Source organism: Plecotus auritus, assembly GCF_963455305.1.
Source record: "Plecotus auritus genome assembly, chromosome: 5".
NCBI classification, from domain to species: domain Eukaryota; kingdom Metazoa; phylum Chordata; class Mammalia; order Chiroptera; family Vespertilionidae; genus Plecotus; species Plecotus auritus.
Window position 1 is genome coordinate 50,687,392 of NC_137776.1, and position 22,867 is coordinate 50,710,258.

Below are 22,867 nucleotides of genomic sequence, written 5' to 3' on the forward strand. Positions count from 1 at the left end.
TGATATTGTACCCAAGAATCCTGGACATTCATTACTCCAAATCTATGCGTGTTTTAGATAAGGAAGTGGTCTCTGAAGGCAGATCCATTATTTTGAATTCCAGGTCACATGATGTAAAGACTTCACAAAATCTCTGAGGTTCCCTTTGCAATTTTTTTTCTGGTGTATGAGAGCAGAAGGAAGCACCAAGGGAGTTAAGAGGTTGCTTTTCATAGTTTTAATTTAATTATGTTTTTTAGTCTATTTCTCAATTTGTTTCTTGACCTTTGATGGTTTTGTTTCCTCTGCCCCTTAGAACTTTATTTTATAATCATTAGCACTTAATCAAGATGTTACTTTTGGTACATTGGCATTATAAATTTTCATAGGATTGCCAATTTAGGGAATAGATAGAGCTTTTGTTAATTGAAAACACTTTGAAACCAAAATGAAACCACACACTAATCCAATCAATTCTACAAAATCCTGTATGTTTTTCCTATAAAAATGTAGTGTTGATTAGGTAGTTATCTACATGGGAAGACAAAATTTTATAATGCTCACAAGCAAGTTAGATGCCGTATTCCAGATTTTCATGTTATCACTCATTCCCTTTAGAATTCACTCTTTATTCACTTTTGTCTTTAGGTACTTGACAGTGGCATCACCATGACTGAAAGTCTTGTGGTAGATTGGGTGGGTCGCAATCTTTACTGGACAGACTATACTCTGCAGACAATTGAAGTCTCTAAACTGGATGGGAGCCACAGGACTGTGCTGATTAGTGAAAATGTAACAATGCCGAGGGGACTAGCATTAGATCCCAGACTTAGGTAAGACTTTTTTTTTTTAATGATCTTGCCTTGACATGATTATCATGAGGGAAAAATAACAGGAGCATGATGTCACTGATATGCATTATCATAAAATTTAAAATAATCTGTTGTTTAAACATCTCTATAGAAGTGGTAGGCATCCAACTGGTTGTTGCTATCATTTCTTTATTTGAATAGTGTGGCCATAAAGTACACAAGGGCAATTGATTGTTCACTTTCAGACTGCATTGATTTATTAGCTTGGCAATACAATTATTGACACGATTGTTGTAGAATTATATAATTAAGTTTCTAATGACTGTATACAGTAATATGCAATAGATAGGACAACTTGCTGTAACTTTGATACCTCATGGTTTCATTAAAAAAAATAATAAAAGCCAGATTTTTCTGCTTTGGTTTCATGTTGTTTCCTAGAGTTGCCTTTTATGTAATACAAGGGAGAAAATTTTTGCCTGTTGTTCCTAAAGGGAAGAAAAAGAAATTCTCCCACATGCTTAGAAACCTCTGCAGGCCTCCCCTCTTGAATTTGCTTAGATTCTCTAACTTATATTCTTGTCTGCAGGATGACGAGTTGGGCAAATTATGTTCAGTGTGTTACAGACTTCTAGATATTGCAGAGATTAAACACCAGTGAAATTTATGATGAATCTCTGATGAGAAATAAATTTACCCTCTTAGACATGACAGGGGAGAAAAATCAAGGGCAGATGGATTTTTCTAGATCAAATATTTGTGGATTGTACAGAAACATGAATTGGCATTGAGACATTTCAGAGTCATAATATACTGCATGCTTTATGAACATTATAAAAAACACCTAGGTGGCTTGTGGTTGCATCATGATTACAGTTTTCCTTTGCAACGCTCAGAGGAAAGAATAAGCTCTGTGCATATATTCTGAACTGGAGATTAGTTATTTTAAGTAGAGTGTATATAGGATGTCCTATTACTTAAGATGACAGTTATTTTTCTATGTTGAAATATGTCCTCTCCGATTGGTAACTAGTTTCTTTTCACAGTGAACATCTGATGTTCTGGTCTGACTGGGGCCATCACCCTCGTATTGAGCGAGCCAGCATGGACGGCAGTTCGCGCACTGTTATTATCCAAGACAAGATTTTATGGCCCAATGGCTTAACTATTGACTACCCCAACAGATTGCTCTACTTCTTGGATGCCTATCTTGATTACTTAGATTTTTGTGATTATGATGGACAACATCGGAGACAGGTGATAGCCAGTGATTTGGTAAGTTGGTAGTGAGGGGAAAAAACCCCGGAAACCATAACAGTGACTGAGTGGAAAGCAGACAGAATAACAAGAATACGAAGAACTTAATTTTTGTGTTATAGACATTGCATGCTCAATCCAGGGAATATTAACAGGAATAAGGGCCAATCCATCTTTTCTTTTTTTACTAACTGAAAATATGTATTTTTATTTTAGTTCATGGTCAGATTGCTTGTGTAATTTAGTTGATCTGTAGGTGCTAATCTGTTGCTTCTGTACCTTTAAAAGTGTTAAACAAATATTAACAATTTACTTATATTTATATTCCCAATTAATCATAGCCTGTTATGTGCTTTGTATTTTTATTTAGGAAATTCTGTGGATTTTATTATCACAAGTTATGGTAAAATACAGAAAATGTGTTTTTTTCCAAAGAACTATTAATGACTTCTATTTAAGATTGTCGTTATTTACAGTTTTGTGACTTGAAGAGACCCTGGAAGGGCCTCCCCACCTTCAGAAAATATGCATCTAAGCTGTATCAGATTTATGTACATCTGTGAGTGGCAGAACAAGACGGTGGGAATAGCACTGGAGGAGAGATGATAATGGGGTAGTAGGGACCCCAGACCTGGCACTTCATTTTCTGTGCGTCAGTTTTGCTTTCATTTGTAAATGGGTGCCCAGTGTAATTACCAGAGTAAAAATGAAGACTAAATGACATGCATGAGAAAGGATTTTGAGTGGTATAGTGGGAGATAGGTCAAGCAGTATATTTTTGGTCTGTCTCTTGAACAGTGACTTCCCTGTGTTTTTATTAAACAACTAGAGGCCCAATGCACAAAATTCATGCAAGGGTAGGCCTTTGCAGCCCTGGATGCCGGGGCCCTCGTGGCCGTGGCCCTGGCTGCCTTGTGGCCCTGCCCCCCGCCCACACCTGCCTTGGCCTGGCAATGCCGGCTTCTGCTGCCACACAACCCTGGTTCTCTGGTTCCGCGGAGCCCCTGATCGATCTCCCTGCAGAGGGTGGCCTGGGCCTCCCTCTTTGGGGCGATTGTGGAGCCCTCCCCCGCTTCCTATTGACCGCCCCCCCAGCCCCTGGCCTGGGCCTCCCTCTGCAGGGCGATCGTGGGGTGATGGTGGGCCTCCTACCAATCACATCTCACCTGCCTTGGCTGGCCTGGCGCCAGTGCATGTCATAGCGTGGTCGCCTGGAAGGTCGTTCTGCTGTTCGTTCTTTTGGTTGATTTGCATATTATGATTTTATTATTATAGATTACATGCTAAAGGAAACCATCTATTCAGCATCTTTTCCTATTTTGTTCCCCTTGGTTTTTATTTCTGGGCGAGATCTCATTGTTCTCTTATGCCTCGCAGATTCTGCGGCATCCCTATGCCCTAACCGTCTTTGAAGATTCGGTGTACTGGACTGACCGAGCAACTGAGCAGGTCACTCAAGCCAACAAGTGGCATGGAGGGCAACAGTCTGTTGTCATTTATAATGTGCACCAGCCTCTTGGGATTGTTGCGGTTCATCCTGCAAAACAGCCAAATGGTAAATGAGAGACAATCGAGAGAGACAGAGAAACACTCTGCCTGAAAATAGCTTGGAAAACACTTATTCTGGAAATGTAAAATGCACAGCGTTGTAGACACATTTGTTTGGGCAATGAATTTTCCTTTCCACTTTACCTACTACCCTTGGACTAACATTTCCATTACTTTTATTTAACTTGGAAAATTCAAATCTTGTATGTAACAACAGCTGGTCTAAATTGTATCATTTTATTTAGCAATTGGGTACTGCTTCTGTGAATTTTCTGAGTCTCAATTTCCTAGGCTGACAAATACAGCATAGACCAGATACATAGTCCCTTTTGTCACTCCACCTATTTTTTGGACTTATTTATTATGGCACCATTGCCCTGTAGGTGCTCTGCTGTGGCTACCCCATCTTGCTAGAGTGCCTGGTGTAGGTGGAGAGGTGATTTAAAAATTTGACTTTGGTAGTGTGAGGAAGGAATAAGTCACTTAATCTTCTCTCCTCATAACTCTGCAGTAGATTCTCATCACATTCAGAATCTGGCCCTTGTTATCTCCCTGGTCTCTTCTCCCACGTACTTACTCTTACCACATTGGACTTCATTACATTTCATTGTGTCCTGAAGCAAACCAGGCAACTTCCCACCTCTGAACTTTTTGCAGAGTTTATGCCTGCCTTAGGCCCACCTGCCTCCCAGGGATCGTATCTTTAAGTCATTGTATCTTTTTTTTTTTTTTTTTTTTTTTAATATCTTTACTGGTTTCAGAGAGGAAGGGAGAGGGAGAGAGAGAGAGAGAGACATCAATGATGAGAGAAATCTTTGATTGGCTGCCTCCTACATGCCCACACTGGGAATTGAGCCCACAACCTGACCTGGAATGAAACCATGACCTCCTGGTTCATAGGTTAATGCTCAACCATTGAGCCATGCCGGTCGGGCCCCACTCTGAACTTTTGCACTAGCTCTTCCCCCTGCCTGGAATATCTCTCCTAGATTTCCGCATCAGTTGCCCCTTCATGCAATTTAGGATTCTATCAAATGCTCCTGCTGGCTCTCAATCACCCTACCTAAATTAGCCTTTCCTTCTCATAGTCATTTTGCTATTTATCCTCATATTCTAAAATCACACAATTTATTTATATTTTTAACTTAAATTATATATATATATATATATATATATATATATATATATATATATATTGATTTTTAGAGAAAGAGGGAGAGGGATAGAGAGATAGAAACATCAATGAGAGAGAAACATCATTGATCGGCTGCCTCCTTCATGCCCTCTACTGGGGATGAAGCCCGAAACCTGGGCATGTGCCCTGAGTAGGAATCTGTGATCTCTTTGTTCCTAAGTCAACGCTCAAGCACCGAACCACACTGGTTTGGCACTCACAATTTATTATTTATTTATTATGAATTTATTGGGGTGACATTGCTTAATAAAATTATACAGATTTCAGGTGTATAATTCTCTAATATATCATCTGCATATTGTATTGTGTGTTCACCCAAAGTCAAGTTTCCTTCCATCACCATTTATTCTCCTTTTACTCTCTTCTACCTCCTGAAATCACACAATTTATGAGTTTAGTTCTGTCTCCTTTGCTAGAATATCTGTCCCATGTTTACAGTATTCCCAGTGTGTGGAATGGTGTTTGGTATATAGTGAACACTTAACATTGTAGAGCGAATGAATGGATTAATAGATCTGACAAGGTATGCAATAAGAACATGTAAGGTATAGAGAACATCCTGTGAGCTTGGGATACACACGGGATCACTCTTGTCAAGGAGCAGAGACACATAAAAATGTCATCATTAGAAAAATAAAAAGATCATTATCTAAACAAATTTGGTAAACAGTGAGTAAATGTAAAGGCCACATCGGGACACACACCTTTTTAGGTCAGGCAAGGAGACAATAATATTTAGCATCATATTTCCATATTTAGCTCGGGATTACTCAGTGGCTGTTTGTTCATAATCCGGTATTGACAGGATTGATCTGTAACCTTGGGCAAGTCACTCCTCCTTCTTTGCCTCTTATGAATTTTATGATGAAAGCTGGGTGTTAGGGAAGGGCAAAAGAATCAAGGAAAAACCCCAAACCAACAGAGGTAACTTTATGTACTTGTGACTTCAAATACTAGGGGCCGCTGAGGGACAATAATAGTGTGACAGTGCACGTTTAAAAATGTACTTATTTAAACTGAGATATAATTTGACATGTATTAGTTTTAGGTATACAACATGATTTGAAATATGTATATATTGTGAAATGATCATGACAATAAGTTTAGTGAATATCCATCATCACACAAGTTACAAAAACATTTTTGTGATGAAACTTTTAAGATCTACTCTCAGCAATTTTCAAATATGTACAGTATTGTTAACTATAGTCATCGTGCTGTGTATTACGTCCTCAAAATTAATGTGTCTTATCATTGGAAGCTAATACTTTTGACCACCTTCACCATTTCACTCACCCCAACCCTCTGATTCTGGCAACCACCAATCTGTTTTCTCTGATTTCATTTTTATTTATTTACCTGTAAGTGAGATTATATAGTATTTATCTTTTCTGACTTATTTCACTTAGCATAATGCCATCAAGGTCCATCCGTGTTGTTGTAAATGGCAGGGTTTCCTTTATGGCTGAATGATATTCCATTGTGTATGTGTATGTATAAATATGTCACATTTTATTTGTCCATTCTGTACACTTCTATGTGGGATTTTTCCATTCAGCAATGTTTACTTCTCTTTCTATTGCAGATATAAATTCCTGTGCCTCTGCCCCCTGCAGCCACCTATGCCTGCTTTCTTCAAAGAGGCCACAGCTTTACTCCTGTGCTTGTCCCTCTGGATGGAGTCTCTCTCATGATTCCGTGACTTGCCTGAGAGGTAGGTACAGTATGCCCTTTTAGTGTGCCCTGAAGGTGGCCTTGCCATAGTCTGTGTAAAGCAGTGTAAGCTCTAAACCACTTGCTGATAGAGTGTGTGCTGCATTCCCTTTGATTCAGCAGTATCTGGGGCGTGCATGTGTATGGGGCGACTTAATTGAGTACTCAGTTGTTATATAGTTTTTGAATATAAAGCTAATATTATGTGTGCATGTGATTCAACAGTCCTAGCCTCACATTTTCTCTTACCTGGTTACAGTTAGACAAGCTATGGTAATGGAAAGTTCCAAATTCTGCACTTAAGTCAAAATTCTTCTTTTTTAAAAAATTTCTTTTTCTTTTCCTTTTATTGAATTAATTGGGGTGACACTAGTTAACAAAATTATACAGGTTTCAGTTGCACAATTTCACAACACATCATCTGTACACTGTCTTGTGTGTTTACCACCCCAAGTCAAGTTTGTTCCCATCCCTATTTATCCCCCCAGTACCCCCTCCATTGTCCATCCCCCCAGCTATAACTATGCCCCTGTCCATGTCCATGAGTTTCCTCTTTTTTTCTCAATCCCCCCACTTCTCCACACAACCCACAACCCCTACCCCCAACAGCTGTCAACCTGCTCTCTATATATACGTTTGTCTCTGTTTTGCTTATTAGTTCATTAGATTCCACCTATGAATGAAATCATATGGTACTTGTCTTGACATCGCTGTATGGCTTAATTTTTCAGGACCTTGATCTGATTTTTATTCTCATAACCAATAGCCCAATGATGAGTGTTGTAGCCTAGGTCTTCCACTCCAGTTTCAATACCTTTACTATTATTATCTGATACTCTAAGAATATGTTTCCACTGTATGAAATGTTTTAAGTGATTATTTGAGCAATGTAATCTTTATCTAATCCTAGATATTTTACTGGGTTGATTGAAGAATATGTGAAGGGTTATATTAAGTACTTTAGGGAGTAAGAAAGGAAGGAAAAGATGTAGTCAATCTACAAAAGAGATTTCTTCTGAAATATGTACTTGATCTATTTAAAAAATACATTATTATTGATTTCAGAGAGGAAGGGAGAAGGAGAGAGAAATAGAAACATCAATGATGAGAATCATTGATCGGTTGCCTGCTGTACACCCCCTACTGGGGATGGAGCCCGCAACCCAGGCATGTGCTCTTGACTGGATTGGAACCCAGGACCCTTCAGTTCGCAGGCCAACACTCTATCCACTGAGCCAAACCAGCTAGGGCTATAATAAATTATTTAAAAAAAATCATTTGCCTTTGCTTAAAAATCTAAAATGTTATAAATTCAAGTTTCTTTCATTTCTCAGTGAAGAGGAGTGAATGTGTTTTCCTACTCATAAAAATGGCTGTACATAAGTTCAAACTGAATGTTTAATGTTAAAAAATTCCTAAAGTAAGAGAAACTAGAGTCCTAGTCTAGAGGGAGATTTAGTTTTCAAATGCAAAATATATGCTGAATCTAGGAAATTTATGGTGTTTACATATTATGCAAATGTAGGCTTATTCCATGTAATGTTTTCCAATGATACTTTCCTGATGACAGATTTTAATTATTGGTAACTCTTACAAAGGGATTGGCATTTGCAATTTTTCTTCAGACTTATTATGAAGCTAATCTTTGCTGACATTGTTTAATTTAGTGTGTCCTCATCGTCTTTCAGCAGAAGATTAAACTGGGCTATAGACATTTTGGATACAAAGCATTCTTTCACCACAGATTCTTGAACTGTGCACTGGGGATTGGTGTAATCAGTATTACTATATGATGGTGATTGATAAATGTCAATTCTAAATAGTACCTTTGGTTGTTTCACAAAAATTCCACTAGTGGTTTTACTGTGGGCTGAGTTTAGTGAGGTGGAAAATTTTCAGTTTCCCAAATGGTTTCTCTGGACCACTTGGATAACTGAGTGTCAATGTGTGTTAAAAGTTACACATTTTTTCAACAAGAAGCTTAGAGGACTTGTTAACAATTGTAGATGAAAACATTTTACTTGACTTACATGTTCACTAGCCTTTACAATAGTGTTTACTTGGTGTCTGACATATCTTTGGAAATGCTTAAGTGATAAGGTTAAGGGAAAAAGGTTACTGGTCAAGGGCATGTACTTGGGTTGCAGGCTCATTCCCCGCCCCAGTTGGGGCACGTGTGGGAAGCAACCAGTTCATGTAAGACATCCATGTTTTTTTTGTCTCTCTCTCCCCCACTCTCTACCTTCTACTCTCCTTTAAAAAAAAAAATCAATGGAAAAATATTCTAGGGTGAGGATTAACAACAACAACAATATATAAAAGTGTCAAGACAATCCTGCTGAGATATAAAGCTTCTCAGATTATCAAAATAATGAAACATGAAAATTATGTCTTATATATGTCTTCATAACACAAAACTCAAATTCCTGAGTTTTCCTCTTCTTGGAGGAATTTGTATATATAAAAGCCTAAGCCACTGAAGGATCAAATGACTGGTTGACCGGTCGCTATGATGGGCACTGACCACCAGGGGGCAGACACTCAACACAGGAGTTGCCCCCTGGTGATCAGTGCACTCCCACAGTGGGAGTGCCGCTCAGCTGACTGATGGGCACCAGACATAGGGCTCACGGCTGGTGAGCGCAGCTGCAGCAGTGCAAGCCTCTTTCCATTGGGACTGACTGGGTGCAATCCCTTGGCAGCGGTGCCGGGATGAGCTGAGCGGGAGCGGCAGGTGATGTTGGATGGCTGCTTTTGGCCCAATCCCCGCAGGCAATGCCGAGGGACCCCACTGGTGCACAAGTCCTTGCACTGTGCCTCTAGTGATAAAATAAAACTCACTCTTGAATTTCATTCATTTAGATTTTTTTTTTTTTAAAATAATGGGACTATAGCTAAGATAAGATTATCTTTGAAAAAGTACTTCATTGTATTAAGAAGGCTAAGTGAACTGATAGTTTGAGTAAAATATTATGAGGATGTTTAAGTTTCAATGTACAGATACTTTTTGAGAGCTTTAGAAGATACTGTTTATGTATTCACTTATGCACCCACACATTTATTCATTTATGTGGTCATTCATGTAGTTAAATATTTATTAGGCAGCTATTATATACCAGACCCTGGGGACATAATAGTGAGTAAATCAGACATAGTCACTGCTGTTTGGGATATAATATCTACTGTGCATTATATTTATTGCTGCAATGCTGCAATTATATTTTATTCCATAAGATGGTAACAATCCACTGCCTTTCATTATTCTAAGTGTCTGGGAAGAGTGGTATATAATTTTGACTGATACTCTACTATTTTCACAGATGATCAACCTTTCTTAATAACTGTAAGACGCAGTGTAATTTTTGGAATCTCCCTTCATCCTGAGGTGAAGAGCAATGATGCTATGGTTCCTATATCAGGGATACAGAACGGTTATGATGTTGAATTTGATGACTCAGAGGAATTCATCTATTGGGTTGAGAATCCAGTAAGTTTTGAAAATCTGTAACTTGTTCTCACAGAGCCTGCACTGATACCGCCTTATAGGCAAACCGTTTGCTGGGTGGATAAAAGGGCAATGATCCAGAAATACTAAATTACCACTAAGTTATTTTTTGACTCAGTGAGGGCTGTAAATGGGAGGTTGTCCTGGAGCAAAGATCAGAAAACACTTTAGGTTTAGAATAATAAGCACACTTAAGCTATTGGGCATTTTCTATTCATGCAGCAAGCACTTATTAAGTGCTTACTGTTTGCCCTGCACTGAACTATCTGGTTCCAACTGCAGAATACATGCCTAGCAGCAGCAGTCACAGAGATTGTTCTTAAGGAGCTTTAAGCCCGTAGAAGATATTAGACTAACATAACAATGATCATAACTCAAGACAAAAGGCAGGAGCTCCCTAGGATTCCAGGAAAGCATTTGCTGACTGCTGGGGTCTTCATTCAGATCTTTGCCTCGAGGATAAAAAGGAAACTTCTCCAATCGCTTTCCCATTGTGCCCCCTCGGGGAAGGGGCAAAGAGAATACAAATGAGAAAGCGAGTGTTTGCTATTCATCTCCACTGTGCAAATCATACTTCTGGCTTCCTGATTCTCACCTGTGACTTGGGTTATTTTTATGACTCTGGCCCGTGGCAATTAACGAATAAATCTCTGTAGCCAGTATCAGAGATAGTCTGAATGGTGAGCCTGTGTATTCCCGTGACACACTTAAAAATCAGTGTTTTCAAAGTGTGGCTGGCATTAGCATGGTACACAGTGAGGCCACCCAATGCTGCTGAACCTTGGCCTCTTCTCCAAGTCTGAGGAGTTTAAAGAAACATGGCAGCTGGCAGTAGCCACAGTGAAGGAAGTATTTTCATGGAGAAGACGTGGCCTTCAATTCTCCATGTCTTTCTCTCTAGGGTGAAATTCACAGAGTGAAGACAGATGGCACCAACAGGACTGTGTTTGTTCCTTTGTCTAGTTTGGGCTCCTCTATGAGCCTGGCCTTAGACTGGATATCAAGAAACCTTTATTACACCAATCCTGGAACTCAGTCAATTGAGGTAATGATTCCATAATACTCTGTACACAAACACTAGTTTCTGATTCACTTAAAATCTATTCTCAGGAAACACTTTCATGGAATTTTGAAATTATTTTTAAGCAGAAACAAAAGTGAAGGGATATTTGTATCAAAGCTAAGGAGGAAAACCAACTTAAAAATACATTTTTGAAACTTTTTACTGACCTATTTTGTTTCCTCCTAACTATCAATACTAACTTGTTTCTGTTAGGAGGATTTGAGATATTTTATAAAACTATATAAAACAATAAATAAAAAATTATGTAAGAATTCAGCATAAAAGAAAGATTATAATAGCAGGGAATTTTCACTATCTCTTCTCATCAAATCTTCAATGCTATTTTAATAGTAAACCTAATTTATAGGTTACCTCTGTTCTAAGATGGAAATCTTTCTATGGCTCCAATATAGTTTTTCTAACAGTGAAACAGAAAGTAGAAACTTGATTCTGATTCCTTTGATACTCTCTACTCTGCGATAACTGTTCTTTTTTCTTCTAATTCCCAGAAGAAATTCTAGATGGGTTGCAGGTATGAAATCACATGAAGTAGATCAGAAGTAACTTGACTAGTATTGGTTTTCTCCACTCTGGGACAAAGTTGAAACATGTGGGGGATTATTAATTTATAATAATTTTGAAAGTGAAAATTCCTAAAGCAAAGGGAGGATCTTGTGAGAGGGCCAATTAGCAGGGCTGTGTAGAGTGACAATCACTGCTCTGGATTAGGCACGAGCTAGTAAGGTCATTCTCTTTGGGACATTCAGAAAGAAAAATACTACAGATGAGGAAGGCACACAGCAACCAAGTGGCTAATTTATAGCAGATAGGAGGAGCTCACCTCAGACAGTGCTTTACAGTTTACAAAGGTCTTCCACAAACATCATCTCATTTAATCTTCACAACATTCCCAAGTGCAGGCAAGTGTAGTAACATTTCACATTGAGAGGGACATTTGCAATATGCACAAACATTAATCCCCCAGAATTTATCAAACGGGGTAAGAATCATCAACTCTTAACATGAGGGGATACTTGGAGGTTCATCTGTTTCAAGCCCTTCATTGTTTCTGCCCCCCCCCCCCCCAATATATTTTTATTGATTTCAGAGAGGAAGGGAAAGGGAGAGAGATAGAAATATTAATAATGAGAGAGAATCATTGATCAGCTGCCTCCTGCACACCCCTTACTGGGGATTGAGCCCACGACCAGGGCATGTGCCCTTGACTGAAATTGAACCCGGAACCCTTCAGTCCACGGGCTGACGCTCTATCCACGGTGCCAAACCAGCTAGGGCAAGCCTTTCGTTTTTAAAATAACAACCTGAAGTCCATAGAAGTTAAGAATTTGGCTTAACTGGGCAGTGTTCTAACTTTGCCCTGTTACAAATCACAACTCCAGCAATTGGTCCGATTTTAACCCCCTTTGTCGGTGACAGAAGATATTTGTTCATATTGTCAACTGAAAATACCACCTTCCATCAAAACAGGGGCAAATTTTATAGCCCATGGCCCTTAATATGGAACTTACATCTCTCTAGACTACACTCAGTGCAAAGCTATCTTAATTCCAAATGACAGTCTGCTCTTATTCTATCTCTTGGTCTCTTGCCTTGTAAATGGGGGATACTTTTCCATGAGCAGGAAGTATGTCTCCTCTATCAGTGTTAGGTAGAATGAGAGGTACCAGTTGAATAGCTGAGTGTGACCGCGCACATGTATATATGTATGGGTAAGGCTGCTTTATTCATATAAACCTGAAGTTTGTAATTGTTCCCCAATGCAGTGAGGTACTGAGGAAAGACTATTTGCTCTGGAATCTAAAGACCTGGCTTTGAGCTTGGCTTGCTTGCTCATTCATTCAACAAACACAAGTAAATGGTTTCTATGGATCAGTCCCATGGTTAGTTCTGGACATTCAAAGATAAATAAAACATTTTTTTTTCTGCTTTTGAATACTTCACACATCTGAGTCCTAGACACATAAGTACCTTTGCTCCAGTATGGTAAGTTCTGTATGGTACGAGCAGTGAATATAAAGTGCTGTGTGGTTGGTGGCAGAGGTTATTGTTGAGTTGAGTCTTAAAGGATGACCAATATTTATTTCTGTCAAATGAAGAAGTAGGAAGAGGCAGCCAAGATAGAGAAAAACACTTTATTCAAAACCCTGAGATATGAAGATGCATTTTGTGACTGGGGAGTGCAGTGTGTTTCCTCTACTCACAGGCTGTTTGACTTTGGGAAAATTACTTAACTTCTCTGAACCTCTCTTTCCTTATCTGTAAAATGGGGTTAGTAGCTCATTAAGTAAATGTACTTCATGACATTAAGGTGGCCTATGAAGACAGTGCCCTAATTCCCTCAAGTCACAAATATATTTAGAATATCCATAAAGACCCCTGCCAATAATGATTCGAAGGTAAATTGCCTTTCTAGTGTTTTTATTGTTTTTCTCCTTTGGTGCTATCAACTGTGCCTCTTCCAGGAGAATGTTAGCTTGCTTAAGAAAACAAGAATAGTGTTCATTGTTTACCCAAACAATATCCGTTTCAGCACAAGAGTTAATTCAGGTTCAAGTCCCATTTCAGGGTAAAAGAGAAACATTTGAGAAACTTTTCCACTAGGGGTAGCTGTAAGCCCATTCACTAATAGCAATTTTGTAGCTGGAAAGTGAAGCTGACAGAATGGCTTGACATATTCCACAAAACTGTAAGCCTAGGAAAAGGAGAGAAATTATAGTAGAAAGAGGCAAACTGAAAAGAGAAAAATTATCTTAGTCCAAGTAGGAGAGAAAGAAAGTTATCAGAGAAGAGAAAATTTTAGAGAGGAGAGAGAGAGAGAGAGAGAAAAGGGTGTGTGTGTGTAGGGGTTGGGGGGAGAAAGAGGGAGAGAAATACATGTAGAGACAGAGAGAGAAACATAAACACAGATATACAAATAACTATTTGCACTGAAAAACAATTTTATAGAAAGACCTTCATGCAAATCAACAGACATTTTCTAATTTCTTACTAGTTGTTTCTACCCTCAGACTATCTCAGGTGCCTATTAAAATAGCCTTGCTTCTAGAAAAACTGCTTCTAGTCCAGTAATCCATATTTCTCTCTGATGCCAGGGTTCTTTAGCATTGTGATTATTACATAATAGCAATAATAATTAAAAATAGCATTGGGAAAGACACTAAATCTTTTAGGCCTCTTTTTCTATAATATGAGCATACTAGGATTAGCCTGAGGATTATCCAATAATGTTTAATATAATGCCTGGTGCATACTAAGTGCCCAATAAGTGAACCACTACAAAAACAGGAAACATTTATTAAACACACTTGTGCCAGTTACCATGTTGTGTTACCTCATTGTTCTGTGAGCTCTGTGTACAAGGTGCCATTGTCATCCATATTGTAATGACAAAGAAACTAAGTTTAAATAAATTTACTTGCCTCAGGTCATACAGTCAGAGCTGGCAGGGCAGGGATTTGAACTCCTGTATTTTAACTTAAACTTTTAGTTAAACTTGGAACAGAATTCACTTTAACTCTGAGTGAATTCACACTGTGTTTGTAGTGATGGGCTACTGGGTGCTATGGCCTAGTTACTGGGATGCATGAGAGCTGTGGGATTCCCATTTGTCTTCCAGAATTTTCTTTTTCTGAAGGCGGTTTTTGTAGTTTCTTTCTAGCATTGATTCTTTTCCCCCATTTGAGTCTGTTGTTTCTTCATATACATTTCCCCTCCTAAAATTTAGGTGAATTGAAAATAGTAATTTGAGAGGTGATTTTACTTTTCTTGCTCTCATTTTCTATTGAGAGGATTTTCTTTGAGCCCAGAAATGCAATTTCTGAACCTCCTCCATTACCTCCCATTTGTCCCTAATCATGCTTTGGAATTATTTGTGTCTTAAGTTCTCCTTCATCTCAGCTTTCTTTGTTTTCCCCTTATGAAATTCAGTTCTAATAAGTGACGTTATGCTCTAGGTTTTGACACTCAGGGGAGATGTCAGATATAGGAAAACATTGATTACCAACGATGGGACAGCTCTTGGAGTTGGTTTTCCAGTTGGCATAACTGTTGATCCTGCTAACGGGTGAGTGTCAATAAACGGCACGTGCCTTCTATACAGCACCATTCTTGTAAATATTATGATCTGATAAAATGGAAGATTTCAGACCTAGGACATTTTCTGATTTCATATGCCAATATTTGAAAAATATAGATCTCAGTGAGGAAGAGAAATAGCTCTGTGGTATCTTTAATGTGAAGGATATAATATATATTTTGTTCTGTGTTCTTCAAATTAATAACATTGGACTGAAAATTAATTCCAAACAAGCAATAATTTCAGGGATTTAAAAATAGAATTATAAGAATGAGCAATACATTCCGATTGTGAGTGAATGTTGAAAACTTTAAGGGGTTAGATAACATTTGAAAAAGACCTTGTAGGAAGAGAAGGCTCCTAGTAGGTGGAGAATGGGTTGTAATTGTGGAGTGATACTTGAAGCCAACTGAGCATTGAAGGTGCAGAAGCGTGGGGGTGGTATTTAGAGTGCTTGTGCAGAGAGCTGGAGTTGAAGACTTAGAGCAGGGGGCAGTTCACCAGATGGGAGATATAGCAGATAAAGACTTTTGGGGACAAATCTTGGAGAGCTTTCATGTCGTGCTGAGGAGTTGCACTTGCTTCTTTAGAGAAATAAGGAGCCAGCAGGGAATTTGGAGGAAGGGAGTGATGGAACCAAGTCTGTATTTCAGAAAGATTGGTCAGGATTGGAGTGGAAAGAGGACAGGAGCAGGGAGAACAGGATAAAATGGAATTAGTGATATGGACTAGAGTCCTCTGGTCTCTTTGATTAGTTATTTCATTTTATACTATATTATAAGCTAGAATAATAAATTATAAATAAGAGCATTGACTTTTTAAAAAAAAACAGTTAAAACATCCCACAGGTATTTTGATTTTCTGCTTGATAGCAGATTCTCAGTCCTGGAAGGGAACTGAAGAAGCAATTTGTATTAGCTCTCTGCTTCAAGTAAGGATGATGAGCAAATCAATCTCAATTTTAAAGGGTACTAAAAGCAAAAATTCTATTCTATGATTGCTGACTTGCCCTAGTTTTCAGTTATCCTTTCTAGACAAAGGACCACTTTAGATTTCAAGTTCTACTTTTGAAACGCAAACACATGTATTATTCATTCATCAAACATTTTTATTCATCAAACTCCCATTATTGTGTGGTCTATTATTTAGGATCAGTTAACTATTGAAACAAACTCCAAAATGTATAATGGCTCAAAGAAAATAGAAGTTTATTTGTCTTTCATTTGGGCAGTGGAGTTTGGGTAGAAAGTGGGAGAACCTCTATTCTATACAGTCATTCAGGGACCCAGGCTGATCAGGTCTTCATTTGGAGACTGTCAAGGTCATCCTGGGTGTTGAAATCTTTTGAACAGGAAAAGGAAGAGCATTCAGGAATGTGCTGGGTAGTATTTATGAGCCACGCCTACAAGGAGTACATATTACTTCTGCTCACATTCCTTCTGCTAGAATTCAGTTATATGGCAAGGAAGCCAGCTTTTAACCAATAAAGAAGAGGAAGACACTGATTTTGACAAGTGAAAGCAGTCTCTGCCAAGGTCAGGGTTATATACAAAGATTATTAAAGACATAATCTATAATTTAGTAACTTCAAGCATTTATAGCTTGGTAAATTGGATAAGTCCTGTGCTTAAATACCAATATACCCAGGTGTATATATGATTAAAAGCCATAAGAGAGACCAAAAAAAAAAAAAATTGGGATGATAGTTCTGCAGAGAGAAATTTTCAGCTTGATGGAAGTGATGCTATTTGTATTGGCTCTTAAAAGATACATAGAATTTCACCCGGTAGAGCTGACTTTGAAGATATCTTCCATTCTATGAAGGAAGGAAAGTCAAGAGCAGGGGCAGAAAAGGGAGGGCATGTTGAGATTACTAAGAGAAGCCCAGTTGGATTGGGAGGCAATGATTTTGTCAGGGGAATTGGGAAAAGAAATAGGATAGAGAATCACGGTATAATGTTTTGGATGCTCAGTAAAGAGAAAAATCTTCAGAAGGTTATGGTCAATGTTATTGAATCAGGTGTTGCAGAAAATGATTTCTGTGGATGATCACTAATAAAGGGTTGAGGCAATTATAGAGTTGCTGGTGACATGTGACAGAGGGTGTTCACTGGAAATATAAAGGAGCTAAACAATGAAAATGGTGAGGAAGTGCAACTACTCGTTTTAGGAGTTTAGTATTGAAAAATTAGAAAAAGATGAACAAGTGTAGGTCAAAATGTAACCGGAAAAAATTTTTAGAATAGGGAAACCTGAGCATATTTTTAAGAGCAGATGAAAAGTCAGTGATGAAATAATTGAGAGTGAAAATTATGGGCCAGGAATTAGAGTAGAAATTACCTTGGAAGAATTGATAAGGAGAACATGATACAGTGAGCTAGGGATGATTGTTCTCAGCTAAGATTAGGTAGCTTAAATTTTAGTGAACTCAGAATTCACAAGAGTTTTGTAACTTTGTTCAGCAAACTTTTGAAAATCTGGAATGAGAGAGGAGAAATAAAATAATGACAGGAATGCAGGGTTGGTGTTTAGCAAGGTAAGCACAATGGGAGATCAAGAGAATAAATAAGAGTATTATCTAAATGGTTACAGATAAGGTCCAGACATAGAAGGACTGGAGGTTTGGGAGTTCAAGCAAGTTTTAAGGGCAAAGAAGCTTCAATGGGAGAAATAAAATAGGAGCAGGGGTGCGATGGGAGAGTTTGTCAAAGCAGAGAATTTCAGAGTTTGAGAAGTTAGAGGGAGAGAAGTTTAGACTTGAAGATGAGGTTCATGGGATGATTATAATGGATTGGTAGTGGAAGCTGTGTGCAAATAAAGATGATTGGAATTAAGAAGGGTAAGAACGTATGAGAAAAGAGTGAAGAGGATTGTCTATTGTGGCTATGGCAGAAGAGATAGAAAGAAATTAAAGCTTGGATTCAATTCTAGAAGTATGTCTTCAGTGGAAACCAGTCCTTCATATATTTTGATAAACTTTCGTATATCATGGATTTGGCACGGAGTCTAGTTCATTGTGAAATGGAAAGGTAGGAAAAAGTTGTATATCCTGATATCAGCATGCCAGTGGGATTCCATTCTCAAAAAAGTATTATTTTTTCTTCTATTGTTTTGCATTTTTCATCAAAGGAATCAGATTAGATATGAAAGTAGATGGTCTTGTGAAAGATGATGATTTGGAGAGTTAAATAAGAAGCCTGAGAGGAGCAGGGAGGTACTCGACAACTTTCACATTAGCTTTGTCCTTCCCTGTGTACTGGGCAATATGCGATTCTTTGAAAGTGATTGACTGTTGAAGTAGGCTCCTTCTCAGTCATAAACCTTCCACCTACCTGACAAAGCTAAAGGATCACCCACTAATGGTGGATGATATCCCCCTGGATAAGAGAATATTTAAAATGGCCTCTGCCCCAGTTATAGCTAGGAGATGGATAGACATTGATTCTGGTTAAGTACTCCTCCACATTGTGTTTTTTTTAAAAAAAATACTGATGTATCAGGCTTCCTCCACTAAATTATGTGCATCTTGAGGAAAAGAAATATACATTTTAATTTAAATATTAAAGTTGGAGATGCCATTCACTCTAATCCACCATCTATTTCATTAATGTTGGTGTTTTTCATGGTTGTAGGAAACTGTACTGGTCAGACCAAGGAACTGACAGTGGAGTTCCTGCGAAGATTGCAAGTGCTCACATGGATGGCACATCTCCAAAGACCCTCTTCACTGGAGACCTGGAACACCTGGAGTTTCTAACTCTTGATATCGAGGATCAGAAACTCTACTGGGCGGTCACCAGCAGGGGAGTGGTATGAGCATCCTTTTAGTCTGTTGGTCTTCCTTGCTGAGCTCATGAAGCTGATACTGATTATTCTGAACTGTCTGGAATGTGTGCAGTGATGAGAAAGCTCTTGTCACATGCTATGATTTCTGCATATAACTTAGCATGACCCACACAGCATTCACCATCTCCATCCTTCCCATTTCTACTTCTGCTCTGCCCTTCTGAATGTGTGAGCTTGTTGGTGGTGTGACTCTCCATCCTTTCTCCCAGGCTAGAACCTCCTATTTCTCCTTCACTCTAATAACCATGTCCATCCTTAATCATTACAAAATCCTTGTCCTCTGCCTCTTTTCTCAGGTCCATCCTTTTTCTGCCCCCTCCCCCATTCTGAGCCACTTCTCTCTAGCCTTGACTAGACCATGTCCCTCATTACCGGACCTGCTTTCATGATGGAGACATGTTGTCTTCATAAAACCACAACAAATAGGTTTGCTAACTGCTCAGCCTAGAACGCCAGCCTAGAGAAGTAGCTCCAAACACTTCAGCTGAATTGGTCAGCTAATCTGCTCCAGATTACTCCTTCAACAGATCCCCTCCAGCCCGATTCCCTGTGCTCTAGCCCTCTGGAGCTTGTGTCAGTTCTTAAGGCACAACCTGCTTTTGCAACTGCTGGGTTCCCATGTCCAGTGAGGCAGTGGGCCAGACCTTGTTTGTCTTTCTTATCAGTACTCAGTTCAGATCCTGGCACAGAGGAAGCACTTGAGACAAGTTTTTGGAATGAAATTATACCAGCTATGTCTACAGTTTGTTCTTCCAGAAGCAACCACTTGTCATTTTCCAGAAGGAACTTCATTCTTGGCACATTTTTTAGTTTACCAACTCGTTTTGACTGAGGGTTGTTACCTGTTCTGCTCTACCAACACTGCCCTTTGCCCAACCAGTCTTGCTATCTTCTATGACTGTATGGATCACGTTTCCTATCCCCATTGCAGAAATTATTGATGATGTTAAATGCAGAGTCAGTCAACTCCTGTGTAATGGCCCATTGTTGGATTTATTTAAGGATACAGTGATTGTGCATCTTTGACCAGAATATCACATTTAGGGATGAAAGAGGTTTTGTACCCATTTCTTCACCATGCCACCTGAGAAAATTGATTGGCTTATTTGAACTCCAGCTTTATTATCAATGAAATGGGCACAGTGACATTTGCCTGACCAACTGCTTAGTATAGTTGTGGCTATCAAATCAGAAAATAGATATGAAAAATTTCTGTAAAGTACGAGTTCTGTAAACAGTACAGAGTCAGATATATTAGTTTTAAAAGTTTCTCTCATTTTACTATGAATCAGTTAATAAGAAAATTCTGATCTTTTAGATTGAAAGGGGAAACGTGGATGGCACCAGTCGAATGGTCCTGGTAAACTATCTTTCCCACCCCTGGGGAATTGCTGTCTACGGTTCCTTCCTCTATTATACAGATGAGCATTATGAGGTCATTGAAAGAGTTGACAAGGCCACTGGTGCTAACAAAGTAGTCTTGCGAGATAATACTCCAAATCTGAGGGGACTTCGAGTTTACCACAGACGCAGTAAGTATTTGTCACTGAAACATACACATCCATGGATGTACAATGTATATTCACATACACACACACAGACCAATGTACATGCACATGCATGCAAATTGAAATTACCCCAAATATTTTAAAAATAATAACCATGTCTTAAGTATGGCTAAGTGTCTGAGACTAATCTGTCATCTGAAAGGCCAGATTGACTTCAGAGTGAGCTCATTCCCATTTCTTCCCCCATCACTTTAAACTCCTTACTTTGCTTTTGCTTCACAGCACTTGCTGACATATTATCGATTGGTTCATTGCCTGAGTTTTTCATTAGAATATAACTTCCATAAGGACAGTTACTTTGTTTGTCTTCTTTCATGCTCTCTACCCTGTAACTAGAAGAGTTCTGGCATATTGCTTGGTATGTATTAATTGGATGACTGCTGGGAAAGTGTTAAAAGGATAGAATTCTTAATTTTAAAAGGAATACTTTTAGATGTTGCCTACTTCAACATATTTTTTCCCAGAAATAATCTAACTTGTTTTGCCCCTTTAAATTAGGATCTAAAGATTATTTTTATAGTTTTGACATATTTTATAGCTTTTAGTCTCTGACCAAAGATTATCAAACAATTTGCTGTTCTATTACCTTGGTTGTCACTGGTATATTTATTGCATGTGGAAAAAACCTTTTAACACTCTTATTTAATATATTTTATAACAAATGCCTATCACATTGTTGATCATATATTTAAATGAATATAATTTCAAATGCTAGTACATAGGCCAAGAGGGCAAAAAAAAAAAAAAAAAAGATTAGAATTTATGTACTGATCACCCTAATTCTTTTTTTTCTTTTATTAATTTCTTTATTGATTAAGGTATCACATATTTGTCCTCATCCCCCCGTTCCCATCCCAAACCCTTCCCCATGCATGCCCCCACCCCCCTGTTGTCCGTGACCACTGGTTAGGCTTATATGCATGCATACAAGTCCTTTGGTTGATCTCTCCCCCTCACCCCCACCCTCCCCTACCTTCCCTCTGAGGTTTGACAGTCTGATCGATGCTTCCCTGTCTCTGGGTCTGTTTTTGTTCATCAGTTTATGTTGTTTATTATTTCCCCTAGATGAGTGAGATCATGTGATACTAGAAATACACTTATAAGAACCGAAAATGAGACAAGCAATAATGGTTATGCTGTGATCACCCTAATTCTTGCATGATTTGTTGTTTTTCCAGAAGCAATCACTTGTCATTTAATACAATTAACTGATGCTCCAGTCTCTATTACACAGTAACAACCATGGTCCTGTTATCATACCTTTAGGTATTAGTTGTATAAGCTCTAGTTTTTCTACTGTTGTTTTTTAAGTTGTGAACTCAGATACCATATTTAAAAAAAATTGATCTTAATTGTTGAAAGTATTACAGATGTCCCCCTTTTCCCCATTAACCCCTTCCACCTGCCCTCCCCCCACCCCCAAGCCTTCACCACACTATTGTCTGTGACCATTGGGTTATGTATATATGCATATAAGTTCTTTGGTTAATCTCTCCCCACCCCCCATATTTTGTTATTAATTTTTATAATGAATTATTTGGTCACCCAATTTTAAAAGTTTGAGATGGAGAGGCAAGTAGGTAGGGTCATTGATTTTTTATTTCATTCAGGCTCTGCTGGATCCTCAAATGGCTGTAGCAACAATGTGAATGCCTGTCAGCAGATGTGCCTGCCTGTACCAGGAGGACTCTTCTCGTGCGCCTGTGCCACTGGCTTTAAACTCAATCCTGATCATCAGACCTGCTCTCCGTACAGCTCTTTCATTGTTGTTTCCATGCTGTCTGCAATCAGAGGCTTTAGCTTGGACCTGTCTGATCATTCAGAAGCCATAGTGCCAGTGGCAGGCCAAGGTATGTCGAGTACAGTATAAGTAAGATTTGACTCCATCTGGTGCCATATGGAAATCTTTGGTGCTGCAAAGCATTTTTCCACTTTTGGGTTCAGCATATAATGAATCTTGTCTTTCTTTCCCTTTAAATAAACTGGTTCAGCCTCAAGTGTTTCTCAAATTTTAGAGTGCATCAGAATTGGATGGCTTTTAAAACACAGATCTGGACCATAACCACAGATTTTCTGATTCAGTAATCTGGGGTAGGGCTACAGAATCTGCATTTCTAACAAGTTCCCAGGGCATGCTGATGTTACTGGTCCATGGACCACAGTGAGAATGACAGTCTTAGAACAATATAGAATGTAGCATACATAAGATTGCAAGAAGTACTACAGAGTTGGTGGTCAGAAGAACTGGACCTATTTCTGAGTATTAATGGAGATTTAGGATAGAA

At 38.6% G+C, this 22,867-nt stretch overlaps 1 protein-coding gene across 1 annotated transcript in view; it reads left to right on the top strand.

Annotated features, from left to right (window-relative positions):
- LRP2 (LDL receptor related protein 2) overlaps nucleotides 1–22,867 on the top strand; it is a gene marked incomplete at its 5' end in the record, with an annotated part of 209,763 nt that overhangs the window by 107,536 nt on the left and 79,360 nt on the right. The window contains 10 exons of the mRNA XM_080669070.1: nucleotides 628–812; nucleotides 1,838–2,066; nucleotides 3,426–3,603; nucleotides 6,377–6,505; nucleotides 9,825–9,991; nucleotides 10,911–11,054; nucleotides 15,047–15,156; nucleotides 18,801–18,978; nucleotides 20,333–20,546; nucleotides 22,193–22,432. Of these exons, the coding sequence (XP_080525196.1) occupies nucleotides 628–812; nucleotides 1,838–2,066; nucleotides 3,426–3,603; nucleotides 6,377–6,505; nucleotides 9,825–9,991; nucleotides 10,911–11,054; nucleotides 15,047–15,156; nucleotides 18,801–18,978; nucleotides 20,333–20,546; nucleotides 22,193–22,432 (1,774 nt within the window). The remainder of the gene's footprint in view (nucleotides 1–627; nucleotides 813–1,837; nucleotides 2,067–3,425; nucleotides 3,604–6,376; nucleotides 6,506–9,824; nucleotides 9,992–10,910; nucleotides 11,055–15,046; nucleotides 15,157–18,800; nucleotides 18,979–20,332; nucleotides 20,547–22,192; nucleotides 22,433–22,867) is intronic.